Genomic DNA, 16,765 nt, shown 5'->3' with positions numbered 1-16,765 from the left:
GCAAATCCCTCTTTAAGGCCCTGCTTTCAGTTCTTTTGGATATATATCCAGAAGTGGGTTTACTGAATCACAGAGTACTTATATTTTTTTGAGGTTTCTCCATACCAGATACCGCTTTTAGAATTACAATTATTTTATTTTATTTACTTGATAGAGAAAGAGACAGTGAGGGAGGGAACACAAGCAGGGCGAGTGGGAGAGGGAGAAGCAGGCTTCTCGCTGAGCAGGGAGCCCGATGTGGGGCTTGATCCCAGGACCTTGGGATCATGACCCAAGCCAAAGGCAAATGCTTAACAACTGAGCCACCCAGGCATGCCTATAATTACAGTTTTTTAAAAAAAGATTTTATTTATTTATTTATTTGACAGAGAGAGAGAGAGAGAGAGATATCACAAGTAGACAGAGAGGCAGGCAAAGAGAGAGGGGGGAAGCAGGCTCCCTGCCGAGCAGAGAGCCCTATGCGGGGCTCGATCCCAGGACCCCGAGATCATGACCTGAGCTGAAGGCAGAGGCCTAACCCACTGAGCCACCCAGGTGCCCCTAGAATTACAACTATTAATAGTTTAATACCATCTGTTACTATAGACTGTTTAACTCCGTGGTATGCAGTAACCTCTTTTTGCATCAACAATATTTGACTTATAACATCCCAGGAAGGGGACACTCAGACATTATGCATTGCAATTCACATGTAAATCAACCAAAAAGAAACCAAAACATCCAGGCAAAAAAGAAAAAAAAAAGCAAATCATGAAGAATTTAAAAATCAGTTCCTCAAAAGACATCATCAACAGAATAAAAAGGCAATCTACAGAATGGAAGAAAATATTTGCAAATCATATACGTGACTGATAAGGGATTCATACGGAGAATATAATAGAGAATTCCTAAAAATCAATAACAACAAAAACAAACCACTTAAATTTGGCAAGTTTCTGGGGTACCTCATTGGCTCAGTTGGTTAGGCATCTGACTTCCACTCAGGTCATGATCTCACAGTCTTGGAATCCAGTCCTGCATCGAGCCCCGAGTCTGGCTCCGTGCTCAGCAGGGAGTCTGCTTCTCCTTCTCCCTCTGCCCCTCTCCCTGTTCGTGCCCCCGCCCATACATAAATAAAATATATATTTTTTTAATTGGCAAAAGTTGGGGCATCTGGGTGGCTCAGTCGTTAAGCATCTGCCTTCGGCTCAGGTCATGATCCTGGGGTCCTGGGATCCAGCCTCACATCAGGCTCCCTGTTCCATGGGAAGCCTGCTTCTCCCTCTCCCACTCTCCCTGCCTACTATATTCCCTCTCTTGCTGTGTCTCTGTCAAATACATAAATAATTTTTTTAATTGCCAAAAGTCTTGGATAGACATTGCTCCCAAGAAGATATTCCAATGGCCATTAAGGGTATGAAAAGATGCTCAACATCACTAGCCATTAGGGAAATCAAAACTGTTGTGATACCACTTCACACCCAACAGGATGGCTACTACCAAGAAACAAAACCCCCAGAAAATAACAGGTGTTGGTGAAGATGTAGAGTAATTGGAAACTTTATGCTCTGTTGATGAGAATGTAAAATGATGCAACCACTGTGGAAAACACTACAGTAGTTCCTCAAAGAATTAAAAATAGAATTATCATATGATCCAACAATTCCGGGGCGCCTGGGTGGCTCAGTTGTTAAGGGTCTGCCTCCAGCTCGGGTCATGATCCCACGGTCCTGGGGTCGAGCCCCACATCGGGCTCCCTGCTCAGTGGGAAGTCTGCTTCTCCCTCTCCAACCGCTCCTGCTTTGTGTTCCCTCTCCTCTCGCTGTGTCTCTCTTTGTCAAATAAATAAATAAAATCTTTTTTTTGAAAGAGATTTTGTCAGAGAGAGAGAAAGAGAGAGCAAGTACGCACAAGCAGAGGGAGCAGCAGTCAGAGGGAGAAGAGGGCTCCCTGCTGAGCAGGGAACATGATGCGGGACTCGATCCCAGGACCCCAGGATCATGACCTGAGCCAAAAACATATGCTTAACAACTGAGCCACCCAGACAACCCCAAATTTTTTTTAATATAAGTTAACTATGCATCTACAGCAAAGGTTCATATAAACCTTCCAAATTTGCTTGGTGTCACCTCATTGCTATCCCTGAGTTTGTTCTTGTTTTCTTTTGTTTGAATTTATCATTATGTCAGATAAGCCTAAATAGGCAGGTCAGGAAAGTCTTTTAACCCCCAGAGGTAACAAATGGACATGTCGTGAGCTGAATCTGGTTCACAGATACATTTTAGTTGGTTCACATGATGTTTTAAAAATTGGGAAATTTCCGGGCACCTGGGTGGCTCAGTGGGTTAAAGCCTCTGCCTTCGGCTCAGGTCATGATCCCAGGGTCCTGGGATCGAGCCCCTCATCAGGCTCTCTGCTCTGTGGGGAGCCTGCTTCCTCCTCTCTCTCTCTCTCTCTGCCTACTTCTGATCTCTGTCAAATTAATAAATAAAATCTTTAAAAATAAACAAATAAAATAAATAAAAATTGGGAAATTTCCTAAAAGTTTGGATTTCAGACGCTCTGGAAAAATGGAAAGATTTGGCAGCTAGGTCCACATCCCCACCTGGCAAAAATGGGCCCACTGAGTATTACCTGCCACGATTACTGCATGTTTTCCCATTCACCACACTCCCCCTGATGCCTCAGTTTATCTGCCACTACTCCATCCATCCTTTCCTGCCTGGCCTTGGCACCTAGGCTTATGACCTCTGACCTTCTCTCCCAGGAGAGAAATGAACCATGCCCCCGGCTATGTTGAGTCATAGGACTAGATTTCCATAAACTGAGGGTTGATGGAAACCGAGCAGAAGAATGTCAGGTTTCTCATTCCCCCAGCCACGAACCCAAGCTCCACAGCAAGGAGAAGGAAGAGACAGAAGAACATCAGGGGTCAGAGCCTGGTCATGTCACGCATTCCCAGATCCATTCCAGGTGGAGACAGTGATTCTGGTAGAGAGACCCCAGAGCTCTGAAGCTGTTGCCAAATTGAGCAGAAAAAAATTGTGAACTGCAAGGTTGAACTGACAGGCTCCAAGATTCCTTGCAGTCCCATGAGTCTAAAAATTACCAGCTTTGTTTCTCTATACTCCTACTGACTGCACTTTGCTGTTTGTCTACAAGGATACTGGAAGACCGCTCTCTAACCTAAAGGGCAGTTTATCAAAAGGTGGATCAAATTCCAGCAGAACAAGGATGTCTGGTTAACTTGGGGCCAGGATGATTTCCATTTCACAGGTGCTGTTTCCAAGAGTAATGACTAGCAAACAAGAATTTAGGAATCCATTGTAGTGAAGGCCTCCTTCTAGAAAACAAAACACTTTATGTATTTGAAAGAATCTTAGCAGAGAGAAAAGGGCAGCAAGGGAAAAATAGGGAAGAAAAAAAAGGCACAAAAACATCGAAAGAACCTCAGGATGCAACCTTATTCTAAACTGTGAGGCTAAAGAAAAGAAGTTTCTATCTTGATGTTCCCTTAATCTTCTGTAAAGTTAGTGGTTTGCATAAGTCAGAATTTTTGCAAGAAAGAGTTGGATGGATTCAATGACAACAAAAAATCCTTAGATCTAGTTACCTGCCCTTGAAATGACTGTTTAAGATGTATGGTAGTGGTGCCTGGATGGCTTAGTCTCAGTCGGTTAAGCATCTGCTTTCGGCTCAGGTCATGATCCTGGGGTCCCGGGATTGAATTCTGCATCGGGCTCCCTGTTCAGCAGGGAGACTGTTTCTTCCTCTCCCTTTGCCTGCTGTTCCCCCTGCTTGTGCTCACTCTGTGTCAAATAAATACATAAAATCTTTAAAAAAAAAAAAACAACAGGAAAAGCACTTGTAGTTCTCAGCACAGAAAAAAAAATTATGCAACAAAATACATTTCAAAAATTGACAAAAACTCTCCATATCCCATCCCAGCATGACAGTGCTCCTCGCATTATTATTTTTTGTTTCTCAGATGAAGGCATACCCACATGTTCCTAGGGCTCTGAAGTTTTACTACTTCAAATGATTTGTTTTGATATTTTAAAGATTTTATTTATTTATTTGAGAGAGAGAGAGAGAGAGAGATCACAAGCAGGGGCAGGGAGTAGAGAGAGAAGCAGACTCCCCACTAAGCAGGGAGCCTGATGCAGGACACAATCCCAGGACCCGAGGATCATGACCTGAGCCAAAGGCCGAGGCTTAACTGACTGACCCACCCAGGCGCCCTTGTTTTAATTTTTTACGGTAATGTGAAATGGTTCTAGCAGACACAACATTTAATTTTTGTGGTTATAATTTACAACTAAAGGGAATTCTCACGTAAAAGACTGTCATTTTCTAACATAATGCTTTTCACGCTGGAGTTCCCTGACTGCCAGAGGATCCAGAGCTTTATTCTCAGTGTCTGATTTCTTTTTCCTTTAAAAGAATTTCTTTCATTTCTTTGGTCTGTGAAACATTGCTGAAGTTTAAGCCTCTTTTGGGCAGAAGAATATTTAGCTGCAAGTCAGACACCTGTAGTTTATTTAAAGGGTCATTTAGGAAATCATTAGCACAGAGGTCCCACTGGGGAACACACAGGGGACCAAGGCGAGGACAGTTTGTCTCCTTGTTCTGTAGGGAACTGCTCCCACGGCAGATGTCATTCATGCCCGGCAACATCTGGGTCACACATCCCGTACCCCCTTGGAATTGTCCTATAGTCGCTTGGGGAGGAAAGGAAATGCTACAATTAGAGAAACAGCTGCTTTTTATTGCCTCTGCAGAGACTGGCTCAGGCTCTTTGGTCTTCCCTGGAAGGGATCCTCACTCGCTTGGGGAGGGGAACAGCCATCCCATTGGGTAGTCATGGACTCCGCTGACTCCACTGCAGCCTGGATGGTCAGAGTCTGCAGGAAATCACAGAAGATACCATACTTAAAACTCCCTACTAGAGGTGCCTGTCTGTCTGAAGAGCGAGCGACACTTAATCTTGGGGTTGGGAGTTCGAGCCCCACACTGGGTGTAGAGATTGCTTAAATAAATAAATCAACTTACGAACAAAACATAACAAAACAAAAACTCCCTACTAGCTCTCACTGACCTCATTGCCTCAGGAGAGAGGGAAAGGGTCCAGTGGAACAGTGAAATGACAAGTGTGGGGGCGGGGGGGATGCTTGTGAGCCTTGCATGCCTTTTGCAAGTAACATTTGCTTCTTCTTAAAGCTAAATACTTTGGCTTTAGACTGGAGAAGGGCGGGGAGCAGTGGATGATGGACACAGGATACATTCTGCCTGGGAGGATGTGCACAGATGTGGCCCATGTGCTCCTCCCAGTTTTTGGCAACAAGCCTGGGATGGGTCATTTTGTGTCCTGTCACAGCTGAAGTCTTTGGAAGGCAGGGAAACATTTTGTAGGTGGAGTGGTAATAAATACTTGCGCATGCCTTCCTTTTGCTGTGAGAAGCTGAGGACATTCATCAGGAGAAAGGACTCTGTAAACTAGCAAGGGCCCTCTGACCAGGAACTATTGATCACAATGACACGAAGGTGCATGATTTAAAGGGAAGAGTTTTGGGTTTTGTTAGGGGGCCCCTGGTGTGGATCTTGGCTCACCCACACACAAGCTCTGTGACCTTGGACGAGTTTTTCATCTTGCACAGCTTATTTTGTGCTGCGCAGGGGATGTGGGGGGAAGGGAGTCCATTTGTACATACCGGAATAGTCTTTGCCTTACCTCACAGGACTGTGATCAAAATAGAAAATATGACAAAGCTCTTTGTGAACTAGAAAGAGAATGTTCTGAGCAAAGCTGCATTTTTCAGATCTCTCCATAGCCACCAAGTCTGAAATTGGTCCCACAGAATCTCAAGCATGATGAGCCCAAACAACAGTGACTCATCATCTTTCTCCCCAAACCAGCTCCTTCCCTGGGGTTTTCAGCTTGGTGTTAGGGGAACAGAAAGAAGCTTATTCATTGTCCCCCCAACCAATTATCCAATCAAGGTAATCTCTGTTGTGAAGATTTCCAGAGCTTTGTAACTTACCCGTGTTTACTAATTGTATCATCTCCTGCTTCTCTATCGTGACGAGCATGAAGGGGACCTCGTATAGGACCTAGGCTGATTTCACCAGGGCGTCGTTCTGGTGGCTTCCCAAAAAACCAGTTTCTTCTCCTTCAGTAGTCACCAGCACTTACTCCATTTCCCGGGGATTCTCTACTTCCTGAGAGGGAAAGCAGACTCCCCAGCAATCAGCCTTCCTGCTATCCCCCAAAACAAGAACACACTCCCCCTTTTAGTGTGATTTTTTAGTATTAATGTGGAAATGGATAGGGGGAGAACTAAAATGCCAAAATATGAGGAAGTTACAAAGCTGACAAAGTTTTCATATTAGTGAGCCCTCGGCTGGCTCCTAACTAACTCTGAGGTGGTAAATGAAAGTCCTTTGGCCTCTTCTTGTCAACGTTTATTCCTGAAAGTTTTACTTCTCATACAGCACCCTCCCCCACTCTTTCCCCCTAGGTTTTGGGTTCCTCGTGGCCAAGTAACTGTGTCTGAGTTCTGCTTGGTATTCTCAGTGGTTAGCACAGGGCCTGGCACATAGGGCTAAGATATACTGAGCACTTACTATGGGCTAAATACTGTATGAAGTCTTCATGTGGATTATCTCACTCATTCCTCAGACGATCCTTCAAGGCAGTTACCATTATGTCCCCATTTTAGAGAAAGGAAACTGAGGCACAGGGAGGTAAAGGAAGTTGCCCAAGAACACACAGCTGATAAGTGGCAGAGCTGGGATTCATTCCCAGGCACTCTGACTCCAGGGCCCATACTCTTAACCACTATGCTGAAGACATTTAAATATTGGCTGAACATATTAAATAAACTCTTATCTCCACTTCCCATGCCATGACCACCTCTGCCTTGTTTCTCTAAAATACCTCCTCTCTAGGTTCCTTAGCCCAAACTCTCAACTACTCCTTACATTTTACAGTAGTCTTGTAACTTTTTCATTAGACCGGTGGTTTTTATTTTTAAGATTTTATTGATTCACTTGAGAGAGAGAGTGAGAGAGCACAAGTGAGGAGTGGGGAGAAGTAGAGGGAGAAGGAGAAGCAGACTCCCCGCCGAGCAGGGGCACTGGGGCACGGACCCAGGTGCCCCAAACCAGTGTTGTTGTTGTTGTTTTTAAGATTTAATTTATTTATTTGACACAGAGAGAGATCACAAGTAGGCAGAGAGGCAGGCAGAGAGAGAAGGGGGGAAGCAGGCTCCTCACTGAGCAGATAGCCTGATGGAGGGCTCAATCCCAGGACCCTGAGATCATGACCTGAGCCAAAGGCAGAGGTTCAACCCACTGAGCCACCCAGGTGCCCTGGGACCAGTGGTTTTTAAACCTTCTTTGAATCTCAGAACCTGTGGAGAATCTTATCAATGAAAGCTATGGCTATTACCCAGATTAACATCCACATCCACAAAAATTTGAGTACAATGGGCAGAAGGGGCAAGGAACACACATCATCTTTTTTTTTTAATATCTTATTTATTTATTTGACAGAGAGATCACAAGTAGGCAGAGAGGCAGGCAGAGAGAGGGTGAAGCAGGCTCTTTGCCCAGCAGAGAGCCCGATGAGGGGCTCAATCCCAGGACCCTGAGATCACGACCCCAACAGAAGGCGGAGGCTTAACCCACTGAGCCATCCAGGTGCCCCGAGCACACATTATCTTAAACCCATCAGTGAACCCTCAGGTTCCCTTCTTATTGTTTGGGGGTGGCAGTCCGGGGTGTGTGTGTAAGTTGAAATTCCTTGGTAAGGCTTACCAGACCAGGTTTACCTGTCTAGCCTCATCTCCAGTCACACACCCCAAGTTTAGGGCTTAAACCTACTGACCAACCCCTTTCACACCTCTAAGACACCTGCTTTTGAAGTTCCTTCTCCTTGGAACACTTTCCCCTCCACCCCTACCTGACGCACTTGCCATCAAAGTCCAACTAGAATGTTACCTCTCAGATGCCTTCCCTAACACTCCAGGCCCTCCAATTTGTTTAAAAAACTCGTCGCCTCTAACATTGTTTGTATCTATGACAGCACTGATCGTGTTAATTGCTAAGGACCCAGTCTCCCTCGATTCATCATTTGCTCCCCAAGAGCAGCGACGGCATGTCATTCATCGTTGGACCCCCCCAGTAGTCTAGAAGAACGTGCGTGACACACTGTAGGTGCTCACAAGGTTTATTACATTGGTTTGTGCGGGGCTCAGCTCTCCCTCCGCGACTGGCAAGTTCATTACAGATTTGGAGGAGACCAACACGCTTAGGACAGAACCGAGTGGTCCAAGTCCGCCCAGTGAGGAATCTGCCAGAGAGAAAATGAGCCCGAGTCCAGGCTTTGGAAGTAGGGCAGAGGCCCCGCGCGCTCCCGCCGGCGCAAGGTGAGTAACATTCAACGCAAGATGTTGAGTTTCTGGTAGGAAGGAGGAAGACGCGCACTGCATCCTGGGATCTGCGCGACTGACAGCCGCACTGCACGGCGGGATTTGTAGTCCCGCCCTTCACCGGGACACTGGGAAGTGACACCTGGCTACTGTCAACCACGTTTTTACACAGATAAGGTACAACCTTGGCCATACAGCACAGAATGATGAGGTTCTTTAGGGCCGCTATACCTAGTTGCACTCTTCAGAGTAAATCTCATTTCGGCGGTGGCTACCAGAAAGGCGCATTGGAGTGCTGCTGCACGTGCGCAACGCGTGCGTCCGTGCGTGCGCGCGCATCGGGCCCCGCCTCCGGAAGTACCGTCTCTGCAGCCGCTCACTGTCCTCGCGATGCCTCCTTGAGCCGGGTGGCGCAGGCGCGGTGTCCCTCAGCGAAGATGGCGGCGCGGTGTTCCACACGCTGGCTGCTGGTGGCGGTGGGGACCCCGAGGCTGCCAGCTGCAGCGGGGAGAGGAGCCCCGCCGCCCAGGGTGGGTGTGGTGGGGGCTTCGCTGGGGCACAAGCTGAACGTCACTACCTTCGCGCCTTCCTTTGGAGCGCGGGGCTCCGGGGCGCTGCTGACATTGAGACCCGGTGTCAGCTTCAAAGGTGAGGGCAGGTTCCAGAGCCCGAGTGTGGGATCGCTAAGGCCCGTAATGGAGTGACTCGATCCGGCTACGGGGGTGGCGGGGTGGAGGTTGTTTCTAACCTGAATGCGGAATTGCTTGGAGAGACTGACAAGCGAGAGGCAGAGAGGCCCAAATGGCTTCTTAGAAGCGGTGAACCAGGGAGAGCTGCATGGAGCCCCGGCGGCGGTGGTGAAACGTTCTGTAGGCCCACAACCTTCACTCTCTGTCAACATTTCTAGAAGCCTCTTTCCGGCCCGCCGCTGCTGCGATACCCTGTTCTGTTCCCGTCTCCTCCCTTCACCTTCTGGCCGGACAGGAGGAGATATTTGTTACTCGGTGAGCACCTGTTAGGTGCTAGGCACTTTGTGCCCCATTTCGCTTGATGGTAACAATCCTGCAGGAAGGCTGTCGTCATTCTCATTTTAAAGAACGGGAAACTGAGGTCACAAAGGTAGATGAGAAGAGTCGTCCCAAACACAGAGCTGTCCTTTAATAGCTTATGCTCCTTCTACCACATGTTTTTAGCTGAAGGGCACACTTAACAGTCTTTCCTAAGTCCTTAAACTGGTGATTGTGATAAAAATACAAACTAACATTTATTGAGCACTTTCACGTAGGAGGCGTGGATCATTTCCATGTGATAGACACTGTTGCTATTCCATTGTGTAAAGAAACTTAAGCCTCGGTGTTCAGCAGCTTGTGTAGAATGTGACAAAACAAAGATGGTGGAACCTTGATTTAAAGCCAGCTTTCTTAATTGCTGGAGGTGATACTGAATTAATACGTATTAAGCCTCTAAGTGTTCAGCATTGATGGTTCTGCTCTGTGTTGGATGACTTCCATTATAGTGAAAGAAGGAAGGAGGAAACACTGAACCAATCATGTGTCTGAATTGTGCCCTTGGCCGGGTTCCCTAGTCATTCTCCAGTTTGATGATCTTGCCCCCTTCCTGGATAGCCTCAACACCCCTGCGTGTGTTTTGTGTTTTATTAATTTTAAGTGGTCTCCCAGGCCTCCATAGTTTGTTGCTATTGTTGAGAACGCTTTCTCCTGGAAAGCCGAGCGGTTCCCTGTTGTGTGCATGATAAAATCTGGGCTCCTTAGCATAGCTCAAGGGCCCTTCGGTCATTCCTAGCCCTCATTAATCATCAGGAGCCTCATGATCTCTAACCACCCCTCTACATGCGTAAAATCTAGTTATATCACACGTTACTAAATGCACAAGGACTTTGCTGTGAACCAAAGGTGATACGTGATTTAGCAGCCAAGTGAGCCGCTTTTTAGAGCAGTAAAGGGGAAGCTGTTGGAAATAACATCAGGACTGTAGGTGTAATTTGGGTGGATTCAAACCTTTCCTTAGCCTGGTTAATTTCTACAGCTTAACAGTGTCTGCCTTAAAAAACCTTTCCAGAACTCTTTCAGTTGGATCAACAGTGGTTCTCAACTGGGGTTGATTTTGCCCTCCGCAGAACATTTGGCAATATGTGGAGACATTTTTAGTTGCCAGCGTGTGGCCAAGGGTAGAGGGGGAGTAGAGTGTGCTACTTAAAAGTAGTTGGCTAGGGTGCTGCTGAACATCCTTTGACACATAGGTATTTTAGTTGGCCAGGGATGCCATAACAAAGAACCACATGTATTCTCACAGTTCTAGAGGCTAGAAGTCCAAGATCAGTGTTTAGGAGGGTTGTCTTTAAAGACCCTACTTCCAATAACTGTCACATTCTGAGGCACTGGGAATTAGGGCCTCAACAGGTGAATTGGGGGTGCATAACAATAGGAAAGTCCCACCACCAGGAGGAATCCAATCCCATCATCAACAATGTGCAGTTGAGAAACCCTGATTAGGTGACTCTTTGTATGTGACTCTGCACGTCCTTGTGTACTAATATCTCCTTGCACACTGCCTCCACACTCGCCTGCAGGACTGTAAGCTCCTTGAGAGTGCTGGCTTTGGCCTTTTTCTTCATCTTGTATTCTCAGTGCCTGCTACAGTGTTAAGATCTTGAATATCTGTAAGCCCCAGAATGGCATTTCCTTTGAATGGTCTGCTGCCTATTCCCAGTGCAGAACCCAGTGCCTGGCAAGTAGTAAATGCTCAATGCGTATTTGCTGAATGAACGAATGGGGAATCCAGAAGCTTCTTTGTAGGCAGAAGTTTGACTTGGAAACCTGGAGCTGTCATGACTTTTATGCCTTAACGAGGCTCCCTTTCACTCCCAGCCCTGCACTCTCTATCTTTGGTTGTCACGGGATGCGTTGGGGGTTAGGCAGGGCTCAAGGTGTGGGGCAGCTCCCCCTGTTTCACTTGGTGACAGACCAGCCCAGCTTAGTCGACCACATGCACAGAGTGCAGTCAAGGGGGGGGCAGAGGGTGTCTGCTGGTGGCTGTTCTCTTGGTAGTGATGCCAGAAGCATGAAAGGGCATATGGCTGCCTGCGTTGGGCATTGACCCATTAGCTGCTCTGGGGTGATCAGGTTCAGGCATAGGGCCTTTTAACCCTGTGTGTCTATATAGGTGTATTGTTTTTAGGGGAAGGGCAACACTTTTATCAGATACTCTTAGATCTGTGACTTTAAACACTAAGAACTATTTCTTTAGTGCAGTGGTTCTCAAATTCAGCATGTGGCAGAATCATCACCTGGAGGGCTTGTTAAATATAGGCTACTGTACTCCAGAGTTTCTGACTCAGGTCTGGGGTGGGGCCTAAAAATGGGCATTTCCGACAAGCTGATGGTGCCGCTGGTCCAGGGACCACCATCCGAGAGCCACCCCAGAAGCAGATCCCCAAGGTTGCGCGGTGGAGGGAAGGAACGTGGAGAATTGTTAAGCATTAAGGGAGACAACGCATGTGAAGGTACCTGCTACGGTGCAGGTGCTTGCGTAGTGTAAGAGTGGGACTAGGTCCCTTCTTCATTGTCCCGCAGGTCCAGTCTACCACCTCATTGTCTTGTGGTCCAGCAGAATCAGCCCTGCCCAGTGGTGTTTGTTTTATATTCAATGCCTCCAGTGGCCTTGTCCATTTTCGAAGTGCAGTGAGTTAGGTCTCCAGTGAGTTTTCCTCCAGAGGGCTTGGAGGAAAGCCGCCTCTGAAGCTGTGACCTCTATTCCTTCACAGGTATAACCTGGCTGGCTGTTTACTCACAATTTCCTTTTGTTGAGCGCATTCCCAGGGTGATTTTCTTTCCTTTTTTCTTTTCTAGGAGTAAGAAGTTACCCTTTTGTTTGCACTGCCTCCTTCCATACGAGCTCCCCTTTGGGCAAAGAGGATTATTACCAGATACTAGGAGTGCCCCGAAATGCCAGCCAGAAGGAGATCAAGAAAGCCTATTACCAGGTCTGTATGGAAGCCAGATTTTAGGGACAAGACTGTAGAAGGGATGCTGTTGGTCTAGTCTGCTCACCAGTGAGCCACAGCTGCCCATACGTATGGGTTCCATGAGGCTGACAGTGTAGAATGAGATGAGAACGGTGGGTGTTGCTGGACTCTTCCTCAGGCACATTGGGCCCTACTCGTTAATACTTCAGAAGAAAGATAGGCAGAACCAAAGATTTTTTTTTTTTTAAGATTTTATTTATTTATTTGGCAGAGAGAGAGATCACAAGTAGACAGAGAGGCAGGCAGAGGAAGAGGAGGGGAGCAGGCTCCCTGCTGAGCAGAGCCTGATATGGGTCTCGATCCCTAGACCCTCAGATCATGACCTTAGCCGAAGGCAGAGGCTTAACCTGCTGAGCCACCCAGGCACCCCCACCAAAGATTTTTATTATTTTTTTTTTTGAAGTCTTTTTTTTTTTTTTTAAGATTTACCTATTTATTTGAGAGAACGCATGTGTACACTCACAGCAGAGCGAGGCAGAGGGAGTGGGAGAGAAGATCTCAAGCAGACTCCCTACTGAGCATGAAGCCCCACGTGGGGCTTGATCTCGTGGACCCTGAGCCCATGAGTTGGATGCTTAGCCAACTGAGCCACCCAGGTGCCTTGTTTGTTTCCCCTTTTTTGCTGTTTACCGGGAATGCTGCTGGGAACATCCACGTGTAGGTTTTGTGTAGATCTATGTTTTCATTCCTCGTGAGTATGTTCATATACCTAGGAGTAGAATTGCTGGGTCACCATGATTAAATCCGTGGTTAACCTCTTGAGGACTGCCGGACTATTCCAAAACGGTCGCACCATTTTACGTTCCCACCATCAGAGGGTTCTGACTTCTCCACACCCACAGCGACTCTTGTTCTTGCCCCTCCTTTCGAGTACAGCCACCCTAGTGAGTGTGAAGTGGGGTCTCACTGTGGTTTTAATTTGCTTTTCAGTGGAGGGTCAGGACGTTGAGCACCTTCCCATGTGCTTGTTGGCCGTTTGCTGGATGTGTATTCAGGTTCTTTGTCCGTTCCTGAGTTGTAATGGAATGAGCAAAGGCATGGGCGTAGGAAGCAGAGACCCTGGTTTGGAATAGTGAATAACTTGTTCTCCTTTTGAGCTGGAGGGCAGGGTACCTGAGGTAAGAGTGGGAGAGGAGTGAAGTGGTGGAGGCTGGGGCCAAATTAGCGGGAAACATGAGGCTGTTCGTCCTAGAAACTTAAGAGAGAGCAGGGAGGGGCGCCCGGCTGGCTCAGCTGGTGGAGCGTGACCTCTTGATCTTGGGGTCACGAGTTTGAGCCCCACGTTGGGTTTAGAGATAACTTAAACATAATAAAATCTTTAATATTCAGAAAAAAAAGAGAGTAGGGAACCATTCAAGTCTTTAGGTGTGGAAGTGAAAAGACCTGGTAAACCTGCACAGTTTAAAGATGACATGTTTAAAGTAGCCTTTATAGGGAAATTTCTGGGGTCAGACCTTGATGAAAGCTTTGGGGATATTGCATCATTTTATCCTCCTGACAGGCTTGGAGAGGTTATGACATACAGCCAAGGCTCCATTAGTCAATACGTGTTGTTCATGAGACTGAAATACCACAAAAGATCTCTCTTTTCCTTAAGCTAATCTCATGAGTATATTGCTGTGTCTTGCCTTGGCTTCTGGGACCAGCTTTGTGTCCCACGATGATCTACTGGCTGTCCCTGGAGACCCTGCTTTGGGGTTCACACCAGCCTCTGGCTGGCCTCCATGAGCTGGTGTGAGGACCGGCGTCTCCAGAAGCAGGCTGAGTTCAGAGGCACCAGTGGCGCTGTACTCTGCAGTGGCGGAGCTTCTCCTGCTGCTGCCTTTGTTCTGTCTCCCTGGCTTTAAGGAGTGGGTGGGTGTTTCTGGCAACCTGCCAGCACCCTCCATCCTCCTGGAAACCAAAGTTGGGCAGCACATGACCAGTTCTTTCTTTGCAGGCTTAGTGATTTGTATTGCTTTCTTTCGCTACTGTGGAAGATAGAGGGCCCTTTGATTCTTAGTGTAAAGGACTCTGTGGGGTCCATTATTTGCCAGGCTGATTTGTAAAAGAGGGTTAAAGTGACCCATGAGCCAAAAGCAGAGAGTTAGGCTTACTCTAATGAAGACTCTTCACTGATGAGGGCTGTTGGTCATGGTACACTCCACCTTGGCTGAAAGCAAGTTCCCCATCATAGAAAATAATCCTGTCATGTGTCTCAGGCTTGGATCATGACCTGACACCCCCCCCTTTTTTTTAATTGTAAAGTCTGTTAAAATGTATCCTGCCCCCCTTTGAAACCATATGAATCTCACATGATCATGTTTGTCTAAAATGAGATCGTTTGGTGCTGTTTGTTGTCCTTGTGTCTCCAGCATGACCCGTGATGTCACACAGCCCTCTGATGTGTCCTAGTACTTTTCTTGAATTTGACCTCCTTTGGGTCCTCATTTGGCACTCTGAGCTATGACACTGTTGTGTCTTTACTCGGCACGAACGCTCTCTTACATGTGACACCTCCCCTCGTTCCTTTCACCGCGGACTCCGTGCCTCCCGTGTGAGCTCTGAGGTTGTCTGCTTCAGTGCTGTGTTTCACAGCAGTCATCCTGATGATTTGGCGTGTACTGATAGCAGTAAGCGTTCGCTCATCATTGAAAATTTTCAATCCCGGTCAGAACTCCTTAGGTGCCCCCACCTCCTGCACACATCCTTCCACTCCCTTCTGTGTTCTAAAAATAGCTGACGTTGAATGTTACTGCGTGCCATGCCTTGTGCTTGCTTTATTTTTATTATTGATTTATTTATTATTGTCATTTTTATTTTTTAACTACGTTCCGTTAGCCCCCATATAGTGCATCATTAGTTTTCGATGTAGCATTCAGTGATTCGGTAGTTGCGTATATAACGCCCAGTGGCCTTGTGCTCATTTTAGAATATATTTATCTCATTTTATCCCCACCACAGCCCTGTGAAGTAGGTACCGTTACTGTCATTTTCCAGATGAGTATACTGTGCTCGGTGACATTCTGCCCAAGGTCGCAGAGCTAGCAGACAGTGGCCCTGGGCGCTCTGACCCTGAGGCCGTGTGCTTAGCTTCCCGCCCCCAGACTGCGGCCAGCGGCTCGGGGTGTCAGAGCCACGCGGCTTCTCCAGTAAGCTTTGGCATCCTGCACGCCACCATCCCTCACTCGAGGGAGCTGCAGTAAGCCAGACTCTGCAGCCCGGCCCGCCGGTGAGCCGCATACTGTGCGCACAGCACGGCTCGGAGCAGCCAGAAGGCCACCTTCGCTTTAGAGCGGCTCAGGCTCTTGAAAAGCACAGAGGAGTATACAGTGGAAAGTCTCCCTCCTTCTTGTTTATTTACACCCTCCCTGTTGCAGTCGGCATCACCAGCTCATTAGTGTTCGGCCAGAAGAGCTGATCAGCTGGTACGTAGTTTCTGCTCCTCTTCTGTAGACGGTAGTCTGGCAGACACACCGTTTCTCTGCTGCTTTCGTAAAGGTGCCCCAGTTGAAGGGATCGGTTGTTATTTTTGGTAGATATTTGTTGTGGTTGAACAACAAACGTGTTTATGCTTCAGATTTGAAGAGATCGGTTTATTTTAAAGCCTTAAGCCTTGTTTTCAGAATTGCTGTGGGTCACAAAATCTTGAACAACTGCTGTAAAGGAGGTGAGATTGGGACTGTCACTTGGGTTCCAGTGTTGGTCATCATCTTGTGTCCATAGTAATTCACCGTTTCCTCCCTTAGCTGGCCAAGAAATACCACCCAGACACAAATAAGGACGATCCCAAAGCCAAGGAGAAGTTCTCCCAGCTGGCAGAAGCCTACGAGGTAACGCGACCTGCCTGTGTGTGCAGCTGCCGTCACTCAGCTGCTGGTGTGGTTCCAAGTGTGCAGCACAGGGTGGCCTGACGTGTCGTGAGGTCCCCTGTGAAGGCTGCATTCCCCATGCCAGATTACCTCCGTGAAGATCCCCAGGCCTCCCGCTAGATCCCGCTTGGCTTCTCATAGAAAACAGGATCTAATCATCTGTGTTAACAGAGCTCCCAGGTCGCCTGCCTTTGTAGCCCGCTCTAGGCGCTCCTGGTACGATTAATTAATCCCACACATTTGATGACCCCCTTACTTAAGGCATCACTGTCTCGTGGGGCTGGTGAGGATGGTAAAAGTAGAAGGCATCCCTTAAGGAATTTGAAATGTAATCAGAGGGATGAAGCACGGACTTGTGGACGACTGCTGAGCCATTCCAGAGGGACCTTCTCCCCAGACTTGGAGCGCCTGAGGGGTTCAGGCTGTGTGGAGTATCGTGTATCTGCTCTTCGTGTGTG

At 47.5% G+C, this 16,765-nt stretch overlaps 1 protein-coding gene across 2 annotated transcripts in view; it reads left to right on the top strand.

The window, feature by feature from the left end:
* Positions 1-8,809: 8,809 nt before the first annotated feature.
* DNAJA3 (DnaJ heat shock protein family (Hsp40) member A3) overlaps positions 8,810-16,765 on the top strand; it is a 28,300-nt gene continuing 20,344 nt past the window's right edge. For both annotated transcript variants that reach the window (XM_032843755.1, XM_032843753.1), the window contains exons 1-3: positions 8,810-9,059; positions 12,281-12,414; positions 16,185-16,268. In XM_032843755.1, coding sequence (XP_032699646.1) covers positions 8,849-9,059; positions 12,281-12,414; positions 16,185-16,268 — 429 coding nt within the window. In that variant the 5' untranslated portion in view covers positions 8,810-8,848. The remainder of the gene's footprint in view (positions 9,060-12,280; positions 12,415-16,184; positions 16,269-16,765) is intronic.

The sequence above is a fragment of the Lontra canadensis genome, unplaced genomic scaffold, assembly GCF_010015895.1.
Source record: "Lontra canadensis isolate GAN:19392208 unplaced genomic scaffold, GSC_riverotter_1.0 scaffold143, whole genome shotgun sequence".
NCBI lineage: Eukaryota > Metazoa > Chordata > Mammalia > Carnivora > Mustelidae > Lontra > Lontra canadensis.
The sequence above is the reverse complement of the archived record's forward strand: the minus strand, read 5'-3'. Positions and strand labels throughout refer to the sequence as shown.